The 24028-nt window shown below is 37.1% G+C and overlaps 1 protein-coding gene across 4 annotated transcripts in view; it reads right to left on the reverse strand.

Moving 5' to 3' along the window:
* Nucleotides 1-24028, reverse strand: part of NCOR1 (nuclear receptor corepressor 1) — a 73422-nt gene that overhangs the window by 20362 nt on the left and 29032 nt on the right. For 3 of the 4 annotated variants that reach the window (XM_075032817.1, XM_075032818.1, XM_075032816.1), the window contains exons 11-26: nucleotides 22299-22389; nucleotides 21576-21754; nucleotides 21049-21103; nucleotides 20139-20240; nucleotides 13327-13457; nucleotides 12589-12806; nucleotides 10812-10874; nucleotides 9989-10128; nucleotides 9119-9245; nucleotides 7129-7684; nucleotides 5015-5144; nucleotides 4511-4706; nucleotides 1844-2017; nucleotides 789-949; nucleotides 270-390; nucleotides 70-171 (exon numbers count right to left, since the gene is read on the reverse strand). In XM_075032817.1, coding sequence (XP_074888918.1) covers nucleotides 70-171; nucleotides 270-390; nucleotides 789-949; nucleotides 1844-2017; nucleotides 4511-4706; nucleotides 5015-5144; nucleotides 7129-7684; nucleotides 9119-9245; nucleotides 9989-10128; nucleotides 10812-10874; nucleotides 12589-12806; nucleotides 13327-13457; nucleotides 20139-20240; nucleotides 21049-21103; nucleotides 21576-21754; nucleotides 22299-22389 — 2546 coding nt within the window. Of the gene's footprint in view, nucleotides 1-69; nucleotides 172-269; nucleotides 391-788; nucleotides 950-1843; nucleotides 2018-4510; nucleotides 4707-5014; nucleotides 5145-7128; nucleotides 7685-9118; nucleotides 9246-9988; nucleotides 10129-10811; nucleotides 10875-12588; nucleotides 12807-13326; nucleotides 13458-16363; nucleotides 16593-20138; nucleotides 20241-21048; nucleotides 21104-21575; nucleotides 21755-22298; nucleotides 22390-24028 lie in introns of those variants that run through there. The other variant, XM_075032819.1, reaches the window with a different exon arrangement.

A 24028-nucleotide genomic window follows, 5' to 3' on the forward strand; every position in this document is an offset into this window, starting at 1 on the left:
GCTCTAGAAGTTAATGCTCTGTTTTCTCAGGCTCTGACAAAGTTTCTTAACCTGTATGACTTTCTTTACCTCGAACCACACTTTCATGTTGTGCCCTGACCAAGAGTCCCTCAGGTTGGGAATTCTGGCTTCTGGGAGAAAATTCTTCTTGTTTGATATATGGCAGGGAAGCTATTCAGAAGAAGAAGAAAAAGTTTGGGTTTTTTTTCTTATAATTATGAATCATTAAATAGTCTATATAATACACCTATCAGCTTTACTTTTCTTACCAGATTTGGCTGACTCCTGCTGCCTTGGCAGCCCAAGAGATATAGAACCCACTGACGGTTTTGCAGTTTCTTGGGTGTAGGAAGCTTGACTATGGGATGTTAAGTAAGTGCCAGGTGTTCCCTGAAACAACAAATATATTATATGTTAATTCTTGTTTCTGGAATGAAGACTCATATCTACGTTTAAAAGAGAATGCTAATACTACTATGATGCTATCTTAAAATGCTATAGGACACCACTGCAAAGTATCAGAGTGGGAACACCAGGAGTGTAGTGTCACTCTTAGTCTGGAGATGCAGTTCACCTAAACCGGACATCCTCGACCATGCTACTAAAAGTAAACAACTGCAACATGTTCTATTTTCTAAGGCACCTGTAATTCCTGGACTTTTAGAGGTGGCATTTATATATCTTAAGTGTTGATGCTGTGAACACATAACCAGATACAAGATGTTGAAAGCTGGTGAAAAGGTAAAAAATTGATGTAAACACAGATTTTCAAATAATAATTCCCTTACTTGTGAGATTGAGCCTCCCATGATGAAGGAAGGTTTTTCTGATGGCACACTTGTTTTGGAGGATGGAATGAGTGGTGGTGGTGGTCTGGTGGGTCTGGTTGTTGGAAGGCGGACTCCTTCAGGTATATTGGTTATTACTTGGTGAGGTGCTGGCTGGAGAACTTGGGGGAAAAATTGTACATTAAACATTACAGTCTGTTTCAGCTCTACTTGTTGTTAGAGAGACAAGAAGAACAGAAATAGCCCAGTTCATCTGACAATTTCTGATGGGAGTTACCTCACAATACTCAAAAGCTATCTAGCTGTATTTACAACTCTGAAATTCACTATGTCCAGGTGTATGTTATACATAGAAACGGAGTATCTAATCTCCCATCAAAGCTCAAAATGAAATAGCAAAAGCTGCACTGTAGAATTGCAGACTCTGAAAACTAAGCTTTTAAAAATAACAGCCCAGGGTATATTCAAATTTTGTGGTGTTTTCCTGGTTTTAAAGAAAGTTCTTATTCTTTAAATGCAATGAAACAGTCAAGTATAATCTAAGCTTCCCTGATTTTGTCTTTTCTTAGCGTGACTTTATAATCCAAGCTTCAGAATTCAGATTTGTCAGTTATTTCACTATTTAATAAAACATTCAGACTATAATATTAAGCAATTACAGTCAGAAACTAATGCTAACGATAGCAGCAGCTTTCTCTTTTCCTCAACTCCCCCATTCATAAGAAAGGGCACCCCTGAATATGATGGTACTTGTATTAAGCTGAAAGACTCTTGACGACTTTGTTCCTATGCTGTTCTAACACTTTTCAGAACATCCTATTTGCTTAGTAAAATAAATGATATGCAGCTGATGCAGCAATAAAGAACAAAAATATAACCTCACTGGAGCTAGAAAAATACCGAGTACCTATTTACACGCACACACAGAAAACAATCTATTTTCTTTTGTTAAGTCACAAAGTATTTAGAGAATAACTTGATACTACATCAGGTCACAGAAGTCCAGCTTCCAAAAGAAGACTACACATCAGTATGATACCTAACAAAATATTTACCTGGCGGGACACTATAGCGAGCTGCATTCATATCAGGCTGGGGAGAGGCTTTATTGACTTCCCTTGGAGATAGCCTGTATGGAGAGGCTGACCTCGTGGCTGTATTTTGCACTTGTGCTTCCTGTTCTATTGCTCGCTTGACCTCAGCATACGGCATATAGGCCACCGGTTTTCCTGTGAAGGTTAAAGTTGTTAGAAAGAACAGAACTCTGGATTAGAAATTAAGAGTCAAAAGGTCCAGTTTACAGCATAATTTTAACAAAGGGCCTACTCCAATGTCAGATGTATTCATCAGGTACAAATGTTTCAATTAAAAAGTAGTATTAATGTACAGCTTAATTTAATATGTTCCTATGTCTATACTTCCACATCCAAAGCTTTGAAAAAACTTTCTATATGTGAAAAACAGTATCTTGTTCCTTTATGACCTTTAAGTGAAAGCTCTGCCATTGAAAAAGATTTCATTTAAAGAAGATGCCTTTGCAAATCCTGTGCATCAGCCAGGTTTACATGCATGTTCAGCCAGACTTATATGCTAACCCCACCAGGCAAAAAGCCTCTCTTCCTTGTTTGCTTGCCCAGAGAACTTACAAATCAAATTTCAAATACCGATATCGCCCATCAATGGTGTTTAAAGGGAAAATATATTTTCATTGAATTTAGCAAATTAAAAACCCAGCACCAGAACTTCACAAATACCTTTTCCTTGGCAAGGGACAATTTAAGTATTTAAAATTACAAGCCAGAACAAGTCTACTGCAGCAGTGAAATTACATCTTTAACCTCCGTAGTCAAAAAAAGACAGCACTAATCATCCCATAATAGCTTTCTAAAGGATCTTCACTATTTTATTCCATGGTAAAGTACTGTGTATGTTGTCATAAGCCAATTCAACCACAGGCCCTTTAGTTTGACAAGATGCCCCACAACACAGGAAGTGTTCTGATGTATGCGATGCAAGGTTATTAAACAGTCTGTGGGCTCTCTGCTACACACGGCAGTGGGAGGATAATTTTCATATGCACAGTATATCTTAGGAAGTAGCTGTTGTAATGATCTGATGACATCTCAGTCTCTTCTAGTTTTCAGATTAAGATGTCCAGGCTTGTAGAACCCATTTACATTAACCATGTTATCCCTCTCTCTCTGTCTGCCTCAATAACCACCTTGATTTTTGCTGGCAGAGACTTCACCCCAGAACTTTCCCACACTTCATAATACCATACTGCCAATGCCAAGAGTTATTCAGGTAGTATTTCAGTTAAATGGTATTTTCAAGCAACCCCAGACTTTCCACCTAAAGAAGCAACTTCCAAAAACCACAGTCTTACCCTCCCCTCCACAAATCTACAAGCTCCCTTCTCAATAGTTTAACAGGCAAAAAAAAAGGTTACATTTCTTTCATTTTACTTAGGTAAAAGTAATTAAGGTGAAGCATTTTCATAACATAATTTAAAATTGTTATGAATATTAAATACAGAATACTCAAGTTTCAAAGAACAGGATAGTTTATGTTGCTAATACTGCGGAGACAACAGAAACAACGCACAAGAATATAAAAGTTAAAAATGCAGAATTATGCAACTGTGATAATACCTCTAACATTGTAACATTCAGTACATTAATCTCACACATTTATTTCCCTGTTACAATGTACAGTTTGTGGACCTATTCCTTTTCTAAGTAAAGAAAGTTGAGGTAAAAGTTACACACGTAGTACAGAACTGGGCCTCCCATAGGATATGCTTTTCTTGCACAAAAAAAGCAACCTTCTGCTAAGCTGTTTGTAATTTGCAAGCTGTTAACAGAATTAAATTAATTTCAGTTCAAAGAATGAAAATATAGCCAATATACACAGAGAGAAAGCACAATATGAAAGTCTAATGAAAGTTAATAAATGCATCCTTTGAATCTTATGCAGCAATTTGGATGATGCAACATACACTGTCCACCTGAATCTCTTTCCTGTAACCAACAACGGTTACAGATACGTCCTTATTTAGTCACCTGACAGGTTCTGTGAGCAGTTTTAGCCTTGTTCTGTACTGAAGGTCACATTAAGAGCCACATTCAGGAAACATAGGTCCAAATTGCAGACTTCAGTTCAAGTATCCTCTATACATACAAAAGCAACCAACCATCATATTCCCAAGAGAAAGAATGTTTCACGCAGTCCTTCTGCAGACAGACAGGCTGGAGTACGACAGTTCTACCAAACTTTTGTGCCCTACTCCAGTGCTCAATGTCCACATATGTACCCCAGTGCAGTCAAACATTCCTTTTAATTGTGCTCATACTCCTTCAGTAATTCTGTCCCATCTTCACTGTAAGCTTCTGAAAGGGGCTCCCCCAAAACACAGAGTTATCTAGGTCCTCTCACCTGCACACCTAATCTTTCTGAATCGCTCTCTGTAGGAACAACGCATTTTTGGATTCCACGCAAATGGAGCCAGTTTTTTTGCGTTATCTAAAGGGGCTACAAGGTAGTTCTCCAACACTGTAACTGCAGCAGGATCTCTACAGTAGACAGGTTCCTTCAATCAAGTGCCATCAGAAAGCAGTAGTTAATTATCAGTATACTAAATGTTCATTCTTAAGTGAGGCAGCAGTGTAACACATGGACATAAAATGGAGGGTTATTTCCATGACAGATGTGAAAATGCCTACCTTCCCACTCAACATTAGGGCTCTTGGAAGTGCCACAAGGGCTTACGGCACTTCGATACTCCATATCCAGCTGCTCTTGCCTCTGGCGCTGCTCCTCCAGCAGCGCTGACTCATGCATTGCTTTAATGTGCCGTTGATACAGTGCATAACCACTCACTGGTGTTCCAACGGGAACAGTACAGGGACTGCAAGAAACCTACAAGGATGGGAAGGTATTAACATCAGATACATTAATACAGGTACTTACTAAAGCAACTATCTTGCTCAATGTCTCCACTGCAGTGGCTGTAGTCCATGTATAAGTGTTTCAAATGGTCCACACATGTTTTCAAATGATTACTTGTGTATTTGTTTGTACTGTACTTACTCCCCCCCTCAAAAGTATGATAACAAAGCAAATTATATATTTCTTCATTTGTTTCACAATTTCTTGCTGCTTTAGTGTTGCGACTAGTTTTAGGGACAACAGATACTCCTTCAATTATCACTGAAAACACCCCATACCATAGGTGGTATGACAGCAGCTCGGTGGTGAAGCTGTTGCAGGTCCATCTGCCCTTGCTTTATCGTAGATGATACCAGTATTGACCCAGTGGGATTTAACAGTGAGGGTTTTGACTCCCTGCTGAAGATACTGGAAAAAGATAGAAGGAAGGGAAAAACATCACCAAAAAGACAAAGATTAAACATCTTAAAAAATTTACAGGCAAAAGTATGTCTCTCGACTTCAAAAAACCCAAATACGTTTAACACACTGGACAAATAGCTGAAAAATCAGAATCATGTTGTGTTTTGTCCCACAGCACATCTGGTAGAATGGGCAACACATGCTGCTGTATTTTTATAATACACAGAAATACCAAAAGAAGCGTTCAGAATCTCCAATACCAGATATTTATATATACAGTTTCTATATGCACAGTACTGCAAGAATGCAACCTTCTTTATAAAGAATGCTTTGAAAAAAAAAGAAGATAGGAAGCACTAGACATATTTAGTCCACAGGAAATAAACAGCAGTATACAATATACTACTTTCACATGGAGGGCTAATATTTGTGAAGTGGAAAGATGATGTCTGAAGAGGCAAGGGAGTGCAGAAATACCATCAACTGCACTCTTCCATAGACTACATGCAGAACAATGATACTGGATACTTCTGACATTTAACATCTATCCTTGGTACTGCGTGTATATTAAGACCACTGACAGGGAGGGGGCACTCGCTCTGATGCTACGCTATGGTTACATAGGAATTACACCAAGAGAACACTAAAAAGACTTCAAATATCATCAGTGGTGTCAGCCATCCCCCAAAAGATAAGTGGTTCCAAAGACATGCAGCATTGTCCATTTAAAGCCTTATATACTCCGGTGGGTTACCCACAGTGTTTAGGGCCAAGTTCCCAGGAACTAGGAAGTTTGCACGAAGACATCGTACACTATGGAGAAAGAGGTCACTCATTTCTCAGGACGCTTGCCCTTTAATTTACAGACACTGACTGGTAAGAGTGAGAAATACTTCCACTACTCTATTATTAATAGCCTTCAAGAGATTCAGTTCTACTGACTGATATAACATGGTTCAATGGCAGTAATTGGGTACAGGACTCAAGAGGTTATACTCACAAATAAACATGGAATGTTAAAAGGTAACTAAAATATCAATATTTTATGCCCCTAGATTTTATTTTTTTTAAAAGCAAGTTTAATCTCCTTCTAAAAGATATATTCAGGCTGTTTTCCGTGTCAAATTCAACGAGTTTTGGATGGATTCTACTAAACCAAGTTTGTGAGAGCAAGAATCAATTAAAACAACTCCACGTCCAAATTTTTGGATCTACATTCAAACAGTTTTTTGCTAAAGGGAATGGAGAGCCCATGTACTATCCCACACTAACCAATCACACTATAAAAAAACCATTCCAAACCTACTTCTGAACATGTAGATTTGTTCTTAAGTATTGTGTAAAAGCAACAAACTAACAAAACCAAACCAAACCAAAGAACTTCAGTAAAGATCCAGTTACACAATCACTATTAAGTTTCTTAGTGGACAGATGGGGAAATTTACAAAATTCCCCACATTACTTAATTTTTTTAGTTGGTCGCTGATTTTTAAATAGCTGTGTATCAGCAAATCCTGCAGCAGCAAGATCTTCCCCTCCCCATCAGAAGTACCACAGAGCTACTTATGGAAACTCATGCCAGGAGCATCTTGAATGTCTTTTCTTGCTTTGGCAAATTTTCATTGTTTCAGTAAGCTGCTGTCCTTTCCAGATAATTGTTTAACACAATCCCCATTCTCTGAACACATCCCAAATGGCTTGATTTCCCTCATTCTCTAGCTTTCTAGGTAGTTGTGCTAGTTTGCTACCCACCTAGTCAGTCTATCACCAAGATTTTTGCCTTAATTTGCCTTAGAAGACCCTTTTTTTGGCTTTTCATCAAAATTTTAAATCAACGTTTCCCTCTGTTGCACTTCCAGCAAAGACTCTTCAGAAATTCTTTCCCTAGTAAAAACTCACAACAAAAATGTTGCTACCAATGACAGTTTTTGGATTACTGTTAAGTAAAACCACTTTTGGCAATATTTGAACGCTAAACAATTAAACTCACCCTTGCCTGTCAGGTTCTCCATCAACTTCCTCATCAGCACTACAGGTGGCACTCGAATCATTATCTGAATGGGATTCTTGTCTTGCTGCATTAACTTGTTGTGACAGACTATAGTCCATTTCCTCTGGTTCTGACTTTTCCTTGGGTTTCTCCATCTCTCTCTCTTTGGTATCACTCTCTATTTTCACTTGAATATTCTCTGGTAGCCTCATTTCAGTCTCTACAGGTTCTACTTTGGTATGCACTGGAAGAGTAATCACAGGCTTAGCTTCAACTGGATGGCTTCTACTGTCAACTTCCATAGGCTCTTCTGCCTCATTATTTATTTCTTCCTTAACCTGTGGCTCAGGGTTCTGAGTTTCAGCTGTTGATACACTTTGGGCTGTTAAGGAGGGAGATGTGCTGGTTGCAGGTTTAATGGTAGATTCTTGTTCTGCCGTTGCCTCAGTGGTTACTTTTGAAGAAGCACTTTCAGGTGGAGCTTCTTCACTTGGTTTAGCAGGTTCTGCTGGAGTTGGAGATGGAGCACTTTCCGTATCAGAACTATTTTCAGCACCTGGGGAAAAAAAAGTTTTGGCATAAAGGTTCAACGTTAACGAAATCTAACTGGACTTTGATGAACTGTTTCTTTAGAATAATCAAATATATGTCTGCTGTTCCAAAACACAACAAGACAATTGCCCTAGAAAATTGACTCATAAAGGGAGAATAACCAAAAATCACCAGATACAGGTTAAGGAGGGAGACTGGAATTACAGAAATACTACGACTTAGCTAGCTCTGATCTTACAAAGAGCCAGCCAAGTAAACTCTTGTGCATATGTCAGGGATTTGGTACTTCCACATATGATGCAGCTTTATTGCAAGATGAGAGTTAACATTCACAGTACCTAAGGTGCAGCTTTAATGATTTACATTAACATGTTTGAGAGGCATTGCTGGCAGAAGTGGCAAAACACTGATTTTACACATGAAAATCAGTCACTTTTTATAGACATGCTGACTTGCAATTCTTGCTGTAAGTTAACAGTTCTAGTTTACTTCCTTTGTGAATCACCATTGTTTTCTTAAAAATATCGTCTTTGCTCTGCGAAAGGTGTAAAGACCATCAACAACCGGATACCAATTATAGAAGGATTTTTGCAGTAAAGAACCTTCCTCCTCTCTTTAGCCTAGTTCATTAATCCCATTATATTATAAATAGCTTTTTGAGAAATAAAAAAATTTATGAAAAACTATGGCAACACCTAGAGCACAGATGTTATATTCTAGTCTTATCTTCTGATAAGAATCGTCTTTCCTTAGAAGCACATCAATATTTACCAATGTTTGTTAAACAAATGGATGCAATAAGGATCCATCAATTTTAATCTACCTATCTGTAAAACAAGTAATTAAATTCGACTTATTATAGAAATGGACAATTTGCTGAATTACCCACACAAACACTGCAGCTTAAAAAACACCAACAACTAAAAACCAAAATCCCCAACACTTAGCCATATTCTCTCATTCATTGTTTATGAATTGCATTGCCTATAGCTTCACAAAAAGCTGGCCAAGACTGACTGATGTTGAGTGCCTATAATTATTAGCAGTTGCAACCAACAAATTTTAAAAAAACCCAAAAAACCCACCACTTAAATTTGCCTGTCTGAAGCTTTACTGAGACTATCAACTAGCAAAGGTTACATATCTTTGATTCAACTTGTTTCAACATGCACAAATTTTTTGATCAGGTGCTGTCTGTTTACTCTCTAGATGACAGCATAGTCAAAGCATCTTAAAATGCTAAACAATAACATCTCAAGGCTGCTCAATACTAAAAATGCTTTTTCCCCTCCAGCGAGTTCCAATTGCTAAAATCCAACTGAAACATAGTATTTGAGCATTGCATTATGAAGTAGAACACAGCTTTCTGAGCATATAATTGGCAAAAAACATAGGTCCCTTTCTGTGCACACTCAAATCTCCTTCCCAGAAATGTTACCTTCACTGTCTTCTGGATTCTCTTCTTCATTAGATGCTTCAATATCTTCATCCTCCTGAGCTGACACAGTTGAAGCTACACTCTCACACTGTGATACATCTCGCTCCTCACGGGGCCTTCGTGAAGACTGATAAAGACACGGCATTTACATTGTACTGAAAATTTGCAAGTATTATTTCCTTTTACATGCATTCTCATTTATCAATCTGAGATTGAAATGAAAGACAGAGAATCTCTGTTTAGCACAGATTCATTCACAAGGGCACACTGTTACAACTTCAGGTCAGCTTTTGCTGCTCCTGACCAAAAATAAGTTTGGGAACAAACCACTATCTCAAGATATGTTTGGGTAACAACAGAACTACTGCAGCAAAGACAGACACAGATGCTCTTCACTTCAGTGAGAGAAGACTAGGATAACACTACAGTTTAGAGGATTCCAACACTCAGGATTCTACTTTAGATGCCCCAAAACTTTCAGTTCCTGGTCTTCTACCAATTGTCTTGCTCCATTTCGTAAGGTTAATGCTTATTGTGTTTTAAGGTAACTGTTCTACAGTGATGACCTGAACTTCTATAGTTGCTGGTGTACTGATGAGGAACATGGTTTTCAGAGCACTAAGGAATTCTTCAGGCTTGAGCGTTCTACCTGATGGAAAAATTTCTATTGCATTTTAAAGCAAGAAGTGATTAGTATCACAGGTCAGTGAGCATCAGCTGCCTTTTCTAGGAGATTTATGTCACAACACAAAAACAAGTAGAAAAGGAAACAAGTGGTGATTGCAAAAGAGTCTTAGTGAACTGTGATGAATTACTTCAGACAGATGCCAAGTTTTCCCCTGCAAAATATTCAATACCCACCGCACTTACCTTCTGTTTGTGCTGTTGGAGGAGGCTGTCCAGATTGTGTCTCCTTTTATAGTTGAAGTAGAAGTTCTTACACTGAGCTTCACTTTTCGTCCCAACCATTTTGGCAATTGCTGCCCAGTTTCGTCCATGTTCCACTAGGCCTGTTAAAACATACAAGAACCAGTATTTACTATGATAAATAATTCAGCTATCCAAACCCAAATAAATGGAACAACAATGCCTATGGGAAGGTAAGATAGAGAAGTACTGCTGTCCTTAAGAGAACTCCCCTATGACAAAGTATTTGATAATTACTTATGGGGCAAAAAAAAGCTGTGTCAACCTGAATGTCTGCTTATATAGCCTTCAAACTTAACTCTTTGCTGTTGCTAATATGTAACACCTCTGCTAACATACTGATTTTTTGCATAGAATTTACAGGTAACAGTATCTGCCAAATGAATAGACAAGTTATAAACTACATTAGCTTTACTATGAAAAGAATGTCTTATACAAAAGGGGTTTTTCTAACTTGTAAACACATTACTTTGAAAATTTACATATGACATACACACCCTCGCACCTGTTTCACAGAATTCTGTGGACCAAGTACAACATCAACAGTTCTAAGTAGGCCATATGAAAAAAGTCAACATGAGTCTCAAAAAACTGATATTGTCTGTTAAAGACGTTTGCTTTTTTTTTAAGAAAAAAACCCAGAAAAGTTCAAATTATTCATTCAATGTAGTGTTGCAAAAAAATCACAGCTCTCGTATTCAGTAAATTATTGTAATTTTGTAAATACAAGTGTTCAGAAATAAGTCAAAAGCTTTACAAGGTTTACCTTTCTTAGCAACTTCCATTTCTTCTTCTGTCCAGCGGGATGTCTCCACAGGCTCTGCAGAAGCTGAAAGAGAAACAAAGACACTGATCAGAGAAAAGACCAGGATTCACTAGTATGGCACCAATCATGCATCCCACGGTCAACTAATCCGGTCACATTAAGGCTTGTTCAAGTCACTTGGGAAAGCTGCTCTTGTCAGTGAGAAGTAGTCAATCTCCATTAAACCAAGTTAGAGATAAAGTAGGAACCACCACAATCTCAGCAGAGCAAACTGTTCAAAACTATTCTGCCTATAAAACTATAATTAATTATCTGTCAAAGAAGACTTGTAAGTAACTTAGATGTATTTATCACTAAAATTTTATTTGAACTGTCAATAATTACCATCAACTACTAAAAGCAGCAATCCAACATGCTATAAGCTAGTTCCATCTTATTTCACTGACTGCTATGGAAAGGACTGAAATGGTTATTTATTGGTTAGTGGGTATCAAGAAATCTACTTTCTTGTATTAACTGAGTCTCCTACCAGATAAACAGAGAAAAAATAAAAGAAAACAAAAAAATCAGTAAGTAAAAACAAGCAGAAAACTAAGCATGATTCAACACAAAATAATTTTCATTCGCTTCTCTGGATTTGATATCATTCTGTTTAAATTCCTGAATGGCATTAAGCTGCAACAGCCTCCATTTCCTTTTCATAACATCTGCCATTATGCACAGTATGTAGCATGGACCCTTCAACAACTTCTATTAACAAACAATAAAAGTAGGACACTATAAAGTATCTGATCCACTGAAAAGCTATTTTGGATTTTCCAGAAAACCTGGAAAAAATGGTTTAAAAAAAGAAAAAAACCCAAACCAAAAAACCAAAAGCAAAATACATCATTGCCTTAGTCTAGCTCCTGACAAAAACCCACCATATCAACTGAGCAAGAATATCTATCACAGTCTCTGATGTTTACAGTTAAATGAGAACTAATTTGTCCACTTACTCTGTTCTTTAGGATATGTAGAACATCTGAGCAACAAAAGAATTGTTACAAATTCTAGAATAGCAGCTGCCTGTAACTACCCAGTTGAAAAGCTAGGAGCAACAAACCTTGCCACAGCAGAGCACTGCAAGAAAAAAAAAAACAACAAAAAAACAACAACCCTGCCCCACCATCCTGGATAATTATTTACTAGCCACAAGGTATTCTAGTATTTCTGCACCACCACAGCCTTTTCAGAAACGCCGTCAGAGATAGCATAGTCTTTTTTAACCACGTGCCAAGAAAGTAACATTTTATTTTAAAGAAGTCTCTTGCCATCTAATGTTGGAACAACAACAAAAACAACTTGCTAGGATCTATTTCAGATTATGAAACTCCCTAAAGTACTCAAATATCAGGCCTACTTATTTAACAATATCCTCTGTGAGCTACAGCCTGTAAGTCAATCTGTGTCAAAGGCATTTGAATCTTGACAGATCCATCATTAACCCTGCAAAGAGAGAAAATGTATTTATTACAGAAAGGCTGAACTGCCTTTTTTCCCCCACAGGGTTCTAACGGAGTCATCTGATTACACATACACTATTCATGAAGTTACACTCATGAAATTTAACAGTACCACACAGTCACAAAATCATAAGCAGGCCTAAGAATAAAGATGTCATAGTAAACAGAAAAAAAAATAATACAAAACACACTGCATGCACAGAAAACAGCCTTATGTCAGTGAAGAGCCTGACGACCAGATGGGTCCTGAGTGTCCTATAAATGCTACTCACAAGGTTCTGGTGGGGGTGGAAGAGGCGGTGGTGGTTCTTCAGTGGCTGCAGCTGCAGCAGCATTTGCTTGTGCAGCTTCATTTGTCATTGATCTGGTGATTCTGCCCTTACGACGACCTTGACTATTGGCAGTTTTTCGGCCCCTAGGAGTGGCCTGCTCCCTTTCCTCTGTTTCCTCTGGTGCAACTTCAGTTTTGTCCTTTTCTTTGGTATTCTCTCTGGGAGTAGTTAAAATACAAGTCAGTCACATTCAGATAGCCATTATGGGCAGATACTCCCAAACATCAATGTAAAAAAACCCACCAAACCAAAAAAATAAACCCCACACCACAAAAACTCCACAAACCCAAAAGACGCCTTTAGTGAAACAGAATTCACTTACTGCCCACAACTTAGAGTTGCTAGAGAATAACATAAATACACGATATTATCAACTTCAAAGAAAATACGAACACTGCGATAGAACATATGAAAAAAAAAAACCCAAACCAACAAGATATGAAAATTATTACATGTGCAAAAAGAAATAATCCCATGGCTTTTTCCACCAGTCTGATTAGTTCAGCAAGACAGAGTAATTCATATGTCCAAAAAAATTGTTTAATGCACAAAATCTAACCTAAATAGGAACAGTGTTCAGTCCAGATTTCACTGTCAGGCTAACGTGAATCCTGTTCTGATCTTTGCAAAAAGCTGCAATCTAGGGTGAATTAATGCATTTTCAGTACATATACTTACTTAGATTCCTCCTTCTCATCCTTTTCCTCCTCATCTTTCTTTTCCTCCTCTTTTTTCTCTGCTTTTTCTGCTTTTTCTTCTTCTACCTTTTCTTCTACCTTTTCTTCTTGAGAAGGACGGGCAATTTGTTGCTGAAATGAAATGGGATTTACATATTATAACAACTTGGTCACACAAAGGTGCAGCAACTTGTACTCAGAGCAGCACAAACACTGATGCTGCCTTACCTCCCACTTGATAATAATATATTAAGTTACAGTCACTACACACTGATCAACGTAACAGTAAAACGCCTCTGCCAAAAACTGTTACACCTATCTGCACCCTGAAATCATAATGAACATGATGTTCCAGGCATTATCTCCCAGACTTCAGAAGTCCCCTTTCCCACAGAACGTGCAGTTTCTATATACTGGCTATAGAACCTCAGTACCTCTCAATTTATTTTCTCTTATGTTTCTTCTGGTCAGCTGCCCCGTTCAGATGTGGTATTTTGTCTTACAAATTCCACTGAAGCACAGGCTTCTTTTGCAGCGTGAGCACAGTGGTGATAACATCCACGTCCATGTGTTAACAAATACATGTGCTATTGTATGCCACACTAAACACGAACAGTTATGTTTTTAAAGTTCTTAGAGAGGTTCTGACCAACATCTTGCGCAGTAATGGTGTTGCGCCTCTCAAATTTTATTTTTAACGTTGTCCATTTTAAATTAGTGAAACATGATAGCTTACAACTTGGAAGCAGAAGATCTTGTAGCAAGAAAATTCTGACCAACTCTAAGCCACCTTCTCAAAACTGTCATTTAATTAAGAAATGTAATTGTTCAAAAAATTGGGTGAGGAATTTTAGACTTACATTTCCGGTAAATTTACAGAAGGAAAAGTATAGCCTAGATTTTTTTTTTTTTTTTAACTATAGTCTTTATCGAGATGATAGTTTTACAAGCACATTAAGCACTGACTAACAACAAAGTAATTACCATTACCCACTATTATCCTAAGGAAAACAGCACAAAATACTATTTACACATTCGCTGTTAAGGGACTCTCGCTCCTTATCTTTCAAAGCAATCCAGATGACTACCATGCGCAAGGGTATCTCATTTTAGAAAGCACATAAATTTGATTTAAACTTTCCAGAAGATACTATCTGCTTCAAACAGGAATTAATGGAAGAGATTTCTGTTACTTAATGTGATCACATAGAATTACCAGCATGGTCCCTTAGAGCTGCTTCTCCCCTCCCCCCACCCCCGCAAAAAAAAAAAAAAAACTTAAAAAAAAAAAATTCTAAAAGACATAAGGAAAATTTGTGGCATTGCTTTTGCTATTCCTTATCACACACACACACAAAAAAAGGTAGCCTTGGCATTCCCTTTCTGACTTTGCTGTTAGAGGTGGCCTAACATTACACAAGCCAAATACCCTGTCACGTTTTAAGAAAGCATTAGAAAAATGACACTGCTCATACAGGAGAAAAAAGAAAAATATTAGGAAAGATCTATCAAATGTGGCTACAGAAAAGACTTCCCTAAGTTTTAGTGTTGTTATCCTCCCTAAATATATTTAGGAGCCTAAATACTGCATTTTGCCATCCACAATCATGTATCTGGACACATGGACACATCTCGCTTTCCAACACTGCTGCATTTCTATGTCCGTAGCTCACCTGCAAATTCCTTTCTCTCCAGGCTAAAATACCAAGCAGTAGTTGGCTACCACTAAATGAACCATGTAACCCACTCCCCTAATTCCCAGAACCCTTACATGAAGCAAACAGCAAATGAATGAATTCTCCTGATGGACCTCAAAAGTCAGTCACCCATATCAAGCATCTAGAGCTTAATCCATATTGCCCATTCACACTGAACAGTATCTGTAACAAGGTGATCTTCTGAGTGCCACAGAAAAATCCAAGCTTTCTGTACCAGGCACCATACAACAAGAATGAGAAAAGAAAGCCTGAGGCTGCTGTCGAGGTTATGGTAAGCAGGACTCCAGTTAAAGGTGAGGGGAGAAGGAGGAGGAGGAAAGAGCTCTTCCTCCTCTCAGACAATACATAAATTCACTTAAAATGCATGATTACAGTTTAAATTCCGCCTTAAATAGGTTTTCATAAGAAACTACGGAATGTAAGAGAGGGTAGGGAGTCAGATATGGCCACACAGAGGGAACCATTCACAGGAGTTTACACTGAGGGGGCTTGAATGGGTTAAACAAACCACCTCCATTAATCGTCAATTGAGTCACCCCTTCAGAAGAACTGCAACGCCCAGATGCTCTCCCCTCAAATTCGCTGTGTGCAGAACTGACTTGTCCCTTACTGGGCATTAGACTCTGCAAGTCAACTTCAAAGAGCAAAATACATGTAATACTTACATAAAGCTACATTTCAAACAAATACCCAAAGTACACTTGGCAATTCAGGGAAAGACAAGGGCAGAGAACTACAAGGTTGCTGTTCTAGGATTTCATTATCTCAGATTTTACACTCCACCAAAAAATTCCTCAAAATAGGCTTTTCTTTTTCACAGAGGAACCAACCTTCCTGTAAGTGTAGCAGCAGGTGTCACTGTTTCACTAACAAAACTGAGGCTGGAAATAGTCACAAAAAGGACTTGTTTTTAACATGTTAATAAAGTGAACTGGAGCAGAAAACCCAAACGCTAACCCCTATCATCTTGCTGCAAAGTATTAGCATTTAAGATGCTGGCATTACTTGGTTATGCAAAAATTTCCTTCAATCAAGATGTCAAGAGACATGCTAAGATAAACTACTTCCATCGTGCTAGATAGATTGGCCTCAAAAGCAAGGAGTTAAAAGCTGCATCTTCAGAAGAAAAGAAAAAAATTAAAAAAAAAAAAAAATCTGTATTTTACATATAATCTATTTACAGAACAGTTGCTGAAAATCCTCTGTTCTTTTTGCCTGGCTAACTTAACATAACACTTTGTAAATAACAGGATTCTCTATTTCACAGTGAATTTATTTAACATGCATAACCAATAGGTCAAGTGCAGGTTAAACACAAACCTTAAAACAGTTGAAGCCTCGGTCAGCGACGTACCTGCACATTCATCTGTTGATTAAAACTTTTACTATCCAGGCAAGGGGACGGGCTTTAACTCAGGGTACGATTCAAAAGGACAAAACCCACACCAGCACCAACATCACATAGCTCTTCAGCAGAGGCTGCCTGACCCAGCAACGTGTTTATTCCAGGAAATTGTGTCATTCTGCCACTTAAGCTGCCTACAGCAGAGTTGCCCATCTCACATACAACCTTCTAATCTCACCGGAGTCACCAGAGGTAATCCCCACCGAGCTCGGCTTGATTGGCCGTCACAGACATACAGCAAATTTCTGTCTAGTCAGATCACTGGACTGTACCACCTGCTGCAAAGGCACACGGCTTGATCCACAGACACGCGTTTGTGCTGACCGGGCAGCTAGACCACAGAAACGCACCCCTTACCGACTGCCGCTTTGCTACCAAATTTCAAATGAAAAACTGTACTCAGAGAGAACCTCGTTTCAGTGAGTTATTTAAGGAATTCTCTATAATCTATGCAAAAGCATCGTATAGCCATGCTTTCTTCCGATACTATGTTAAAAACTTGCTCTTCGTTTGAAAAATCACATTTGGTTTAAGACGCACTCGTTTAGTTGCCTCTGTGAGCGTTCTGGAATGGTTTAGGCAGCATTTTATAAAAAGTCCTTTCTAGACCTATCTGCGGACAAAAAGGTATCAGAATTTAATAAGACTTACATCTCTTAACTTGACACGCCTTAATCTTGCATGCAGCTTCTCTAAAGTAAAAGTCCCCACACTGAAACTTGAGTCAAGTTGTACTCACTACATTCTCTGAAGGATTTCAACATCATTACCATGATTGATATCTTCTCCACTGAAATATTCCACTTGCTTGCCTTCTAATTTACAAAACTGTATGAACTATTAAGAGTTTAAGCTGAAGCACCTGTTATTGGCATGAGCACATCTTGGAGCACATCATAAATCTTACACGACCTGTGTTTGCCAGTCAGCAAGGAAGTTTCAGGTTGCTACTCAGTGATATGAAAAATATCAGCTTCAAACAAAGCCAGGACGCAGGAGGGAGAAGGGGGATGAACTGCATTCTGCAACCGTAAGATAAAAGTTCTGGCAAGCAAGGCAGTTCAACACTCTCAAGTTCTTTTTTAGTAGCTGTTACAAATGTTGCTGATTAATCATTAATAAAATTAAGATACACAAATACAGGTTTTGGTACCATGTAATACCTTCCTACAGCATTACTAAACATGCTAACTACAATACTTTTGAATTTAAACTTCCAGAAATGGTAAAATTTCCCATTTAGAATGTTTAGAGTATTTCCTTGAGTTTGCAAGTATACCTCAACATTCTTCAGATCAGTAAAGTCTGACACTTATCTGCATCCTTAACAGAGCACACATTAAGCCTGTCTAGCAGTTGCCCCAAGTTTAGTGATCTGCTGTAGTACTTAATGTAGATCAACTACTACCAAGTAAGACTTACAACTCTGCTAAAATTCAAAGAGCACATAATTTGAGTTGAACGAACGACAGCAGCTTCAGTGTTCCAACTCAGGTATTTAGTTATTCACACATAAATCAGCATTCACAGGAGCAGTTATAAAGTCAGGCAGAGCACCTTGGGTTTCCTTTTATAGTGAGCCAAGTTCACAAATCTATGCCCTTGTGTACAGGATTGTAATTAAAATCTTTCTAGTTTATATGCATTATCCAAGGAAAGCAAACAATTTATGGATTGAGAAATCCATCCAAATTTTGAATTCTACCAGTTCCAATATTCTGAAGTTTAACAATGTTGACAGACATTTAAATATACAGTTATGATCTTCTGAATACCTCAAAACTTAGTTACATTGCATTACAGCTTGAGCCAGTTCTGTCTCCTCACCTCTTGGAACAGCTGCAGAAGAACAGCATACAGCAAAGATACTGCTCAACACGTGTACATTTACTATGATCACACCAATCTCATTTTATAATGGAATATGAAACTGAGCCACTTAAAACAGCAGCATTATCTGTGTTTAGTGTCCACAGCAATTGTCTACATTTTGAACAATCTTGTTTATTTCTATCTTCTTTGTATTTGCCATATGTCCATACTCTAATCAGAATCTTTCACCATCACTACTCACACAACAATACACTTTTCCTATTAAAAAGCATTATTAGGCTTAGAAAGTCTAACAGAAATTCTGGCAAAATACAGCTAATTCCAGTATTTTCTCCCATCACAGCAGTTCACAATTAGTTAGAGTAGACACTCTAAGTAAATCCTGTGCATAATGAAAATTACATTATCCCAAGCAATCCATAATTTCTGGGGTATAGACAAATAAGTCTTCTGTGATATAATCTCTTCTCTTAGAACACCAGACCGTAATTTAAAAGGTTTAAAGTACAACAGCACCATAGAAGCACAACATGATGACTGTTTCTAGTGAACAGGATCAACTTATCAGCTGAAGCTGTTTGCAGTAATTTTCTTTTATTTAAAAAAAAAAAAAAAATTACATTTACTGGGACTCTCAGAAAACTTACATTATTTTAAAGGAGGATTCACGTACCCTGAAGTGTAATATTTACTTAATTTGCTGTTTTGCAGCTCAGTACAGATTTGTGCAGTCACAATACCTCAAAGTCTCAAGAATTTTCTCTTTAATATCGCTGCCGAGATATGACTAAATCCAATAACCCACAATTCTTCATATTTTAAGGTCTGTGGATTTCTAAAAACCTGAATTTGAGAGGACCCTCCCCTCCTGCCCCCACCAAGCTTCAGTTCCAACAAAGCACTAGGTATTTCTTCAGCACATCACATCTATACCAGTTTCCAGCTGTTAAATTCATTTTAAGGATAAAAACTCAAAATACCTGCAGGCTTTGTTGTTACATCTAGTACTCTGTTCATGTACCTTATTTCATATATGACCTTCCCTAACCTTGTCACTGACATAGCTTTCATTCTATTTTCAGTATTTCCTAAATACCTGATAGATGCAAGGGGAAATCAGAATGGGAAGAACAGGGAACATGTTCAGTGAATACGTAGCACTCCTCCTGCTTTCATTAAGAAAAAAAAAAAAGTCCAAAGTTTCTTTTTTTTTTTTGTTTTCTAATATTCACATTAACCCTAGTAGCCTAGCAAACGTATTTATAAGCTTTTTGTACATAATATGCTGTTCTTTTCCCCTCCAAAGACTTCCAAAACTTCCAAAAGAATACTTCCTGAATCAGCAGAATTTATTTGCACGCATTAAATTAACCTCTTTCCTCTTGCTATGAAGTTCCAGTTTGACTTTGAGCCTCACCACTAAATAAAGATCACTATTAATCTCTACTTTTTGACAAACATTGACATTATGAAGTGATTATATAATTTCCACTGCAAGTCACATGGTAAACCTAATTTCTGTTGGCTCCATCAGAGGATTTAATAATGGATTCAACTTCAATGTCTATGGCAGGGTCCTAAAATAAAATGAATTGTCCATATTAAAAAAAAAAACAGTCATGAATGTGCAAAGGAAGATGATCTTCCACAGAATTAAACACAAACTAACCAAGAACATCCTTGAGGTCAGGATTACTTAAATTTAAAAAGGACAAAAATGTAGTAAAGGAAAAATAATCATTTTTTCTTCCCCCCTCCCTCATCCATATAATATACTTGCTATAATGGATAGTAAGAGAGTTGTAAACGTGAACCAATAAAATAACAATATCCAAGTGATGAATAAATTTAAGATACCTGGTTTCTTCCTCTGCGTTTACCATAATTCCTTCGCACAAGGGCTTTATAATTTTCATTTTTCTTGGTCAAATAATAATATAATACACAGTCGGGAACATTCTAAAGTAAAAAAGCAAAAAAAAAATATTAGGTTTTACTCCTATAAAAAATACGGGTTTAGTATTTTATTTCTCTCAACACTTAAAACTATTCAGCCCCTAGACTAAAATAAAAATCTATTAGAATTGTTTGCTCAGCAGGGAAATGAATTCACACACAAATATAACAATATAACTATGCATAAAATTACAGTGTTAAATGCAAGTCTCATGTATTTATAATATCCCTCAGCTACTTCAATCTGCATGATTTAATCTATACTAGACAATTTGCAAGTCTGAAAGCTTCTATTTATCATAATAGTCATACATATTGCAGATTCTGTTGTAAGTCCTAACAAATCCTAATTCTCCATTACTTCTTACATCAGTTCTGCAAAATCAGTTCTAAAGACTAAAATTAGTTCTAAAGACTAATTCAGCCAGCAGTAGGATCCCTCTGACTTGAAAGGTGGTGGCAAGACTTCTTACAGTTAGCATGGCGGCTTAGCAGAGCCTATTATGTCCTTATCTAAGCAGTGAGATAGTTAAAGAAGCTTACCTGCTTCAAAAAGAAAATAAGATCAAAACTAAATGAAGTGCCATTTTCTTTTATTGTTGTCAATAGTATCATTTCACTAACTTCTGTTAGATTTTTGCATGCACTGATTGTGTTACTGGTCAAGAATTATAAAATCCTGTCAAAGCAGTAACTTTTTTTGGACTTAAAATTTTTTCCAGGAAGTGAAAATTATGCTGGGATAAATGACTTACATTTGGAAAGTTACGGATCCCACCCTAGGCTCTACTTATATTAAAAAAGGTCTTACCTTTCGTTCCAGGTAGGAAGCAATTAGACCAAAGTTCTTGGGATGTTGGACAAACCTTTTGTAAATCAGAAATTATTTAAGTTTAACAACATAATTCATGATCAAATAAGAAAAGCAGTCTTCCAAACAATCTGTTCCATCAGCAAGCCTTTGATTTACACAACTGAAATTAGTCTAAAAAGCCCAGTTTTCAAATTGTGCAAGTTGAGAACTAAGCACTTAAAATTAGCTATTAGTTGATATAATGAGATCATATACCTACTCTTCTCGTTTTAATCTTATCACAGAACTAAAGCACTTTCAAGAGAATTTCTTACCTAAGGACTAAATGCACGTGAGCCTACTCAGTTGAAAAATAAGTGGAGAAATCTAAAATTTTTGCAATGTTTCATTCATACAACTAAGAACATTATCAAATATTATTGAACAAAAGCTTCAGCATTCCCGATTTAACTGATGTTTACTGTGGGGTTAGGTATTTAACTGTCATTTGCAATGTAAAAATAAAAGATAAGAAAGGCCATTACTTTTCCTTAAAAATCTCTTTCTCATGGTCGGTCCAGACATTCATGAACTGTCTGTCTTTATAAACTTTCATGGGATCCTCCATCAGACCATTCATATTAATAAACTTCACTCGTCTTTGTTCTGCATCAAACATCATGGGAGGAATGACAGAGAGCTGACGCATTTGTTTTTCATTATTCTACAGGCAAAGAATAAAAGAAAAAGTAAAGAATACAAAAAGTTGCTACTAATATTTACAGTTCTTGAATTACACAACTCTTTAAAGCTCTACCACCGTATACATTCACAATTAGCTTGAAACTTCTTTTTGTCCACTTCTTAACTCTTCTAGAAGTTGTCACTACCCCAATGAACATTTACACAGTCAGCTAAAGAAAGTAGTGTTGCAAACGATGAAAAACTAAAATGGTGTAGGGTTTTAGAAAGGAAGAGTTTTCACATATTTGTTAAAGCTGTATAAAAACTAGGTTGTAGCAAGCCTGCAATGAACAGACACAGGAGAAAAATCTAGGACAGATACAGTTAAGAAGCATAACCCTTAAAAAGAAAACTATTTGTAAGACCTGTTTCAAGCCAAACTTCACACAGATTCTCTCAAACCAGCCCCAAAAGATTTCTCTTATCAAAAAAACAAACCCTCTAAAAGAGACCTTTCACTGCCAATAAAAGGATATTGAGTCATTTGCTGTGCTTCTATAGCAATGTACAGACAATAGCCTCACCTCCTGCTCGGAAAGTCCATCAATGATTTCAGAAATCTCATGTTCACTTCTAGCAATAGTTGCTGAAAGTCCAGCCCCTCTTTGACCAACTCTAGAATTAGGGCAAAACAGAATTAGTAAGGATAAAGTGGAAAATAGCTATATTTTCAGATTTTGCACACAACAACGACAACCTTCAAAATTCCTTAAAATACTGTTAGCAGTCTCCCAAATCAGTTAGGGTTGTTCTTTCTTAAGTAGTCTCAGAGTACAAACTCTGTTCATGTACTGCAATTTCAAGAAACTACTCAGTTTTACAGGTGAACTTGCAAAGCTCAGCAAGCAGGGCATGCTAGAGTCAACATCAAAAAAGGAGTGTTACCACTGATTCCATTGCAAGTAGGTGTTTTAGATACATTAATATGCTTCTGCTGAGTATGAGAAATGTTCATCAGTGGCACAGAAATCATCACTTTAATTAGTACAACTGATAGACTGTGAAAGACAGCTTTTTTAAAAAAAAAAAAAAAAGAAAAAAGTACACTACATTTGCCTTTCATCAATTTGGCCAAGTTACTAATACAGCACTGCGATTCATTACAACAAAGGAAAATTTTCAACTTTTGCATTGAAGGGGAGAGCTGTAATTTGCAAGAATTTTTCCAGCTAGCGATCTTTACACTTAAGAACATCATAATAATATATTACAGGATGTGGGTCAAAAAGCATTCCAGAGGTAAAAGTCACTGATAGAGAGACAAAACATCTTCATTTGCTCAAAGATTTCACTGAACTAATAAATTTGCACAAAATCTGACAAAAAAAGCCCCTTAGTATTTACACAACACTAGTATTACAAACACAGCTATGGACTGTTAGCCATTACATTAGAGAACATAAATAAAATGTAGACATGGCGCCTTCCCAAGTAGTTTGCAATTAAAGATGTGATATATTCTTAAAGTAAAAGCTTCTTACAGATAGGAGTTCTGTTTCCATTCTAACAGTTTACTTCCTTTTCCTCTCTTCTCGATTCCACAAAGCTAAATCTTGCAGCCTTCATGATATATCACAAACTATCTGCTTTTCCTATGTTTTATGATGTAAGGTGATTTACACAGACGGTTAGAAGAGATAATGAGATGACATCTTTATTGGGCTTGAGCTCTCAAAGGTGTATTAAAATGATTTCAAACATTAGATAAACAGACTTCAACACAACTGAATCAAACTTGACCTAATTCTAATTTAAAGCACTACCTACAGAACCATAGATAAAGCGAACTCTCAAATGAATTGCACTTCATTCCTTTTAAGACTCTTTGTACAGTTTCCATTTAACAAATGTCTGATAGATTAAAATTAAATAATAGGGACTTAATTGTCATAGCTTGCATACTTCAAAAAGCAAAAATGTCTGGAATAAAATTACATGGCAAGTACAACAAAAGATCACTCAAATTGTTAATTAAAGAAGCCAAATTATTTTTCAGTGTGTAGGCTAATGAATAGAGGGATCATGAAACATAGGAGTAACACAGCCACCCAGTGACAGAAAAATACTAAGTATAAATTGGGATGTAGGCTCAAAATGAACAGGCCCACGTGAAGCTGATGCTCCAATTATCTTAAGACCAACTCCACAAACCTCTTTGTGCATTTGAGCAGCTTAACTCCTATAGTCCCACCGAGCACCACAACCTAACTAGCCTTTGCTAATTAGTCCTTTTTCTGTATTTCTTTTTGGAAAA

This window comes from Buteo buteo, chromosome 7, assembly GCF_964188355.1.
Source record: "Buteo buteo chromosome 7, bButBut1.hap1.1, whole genome shotgun sequence".
In the NCBI taxonomy this organism is placed as follows: Eukaryota; Metazoa; Chordata; class Aves; order Accipitriformes; family Accipitridae; genus Buteo; species Buteo buteo.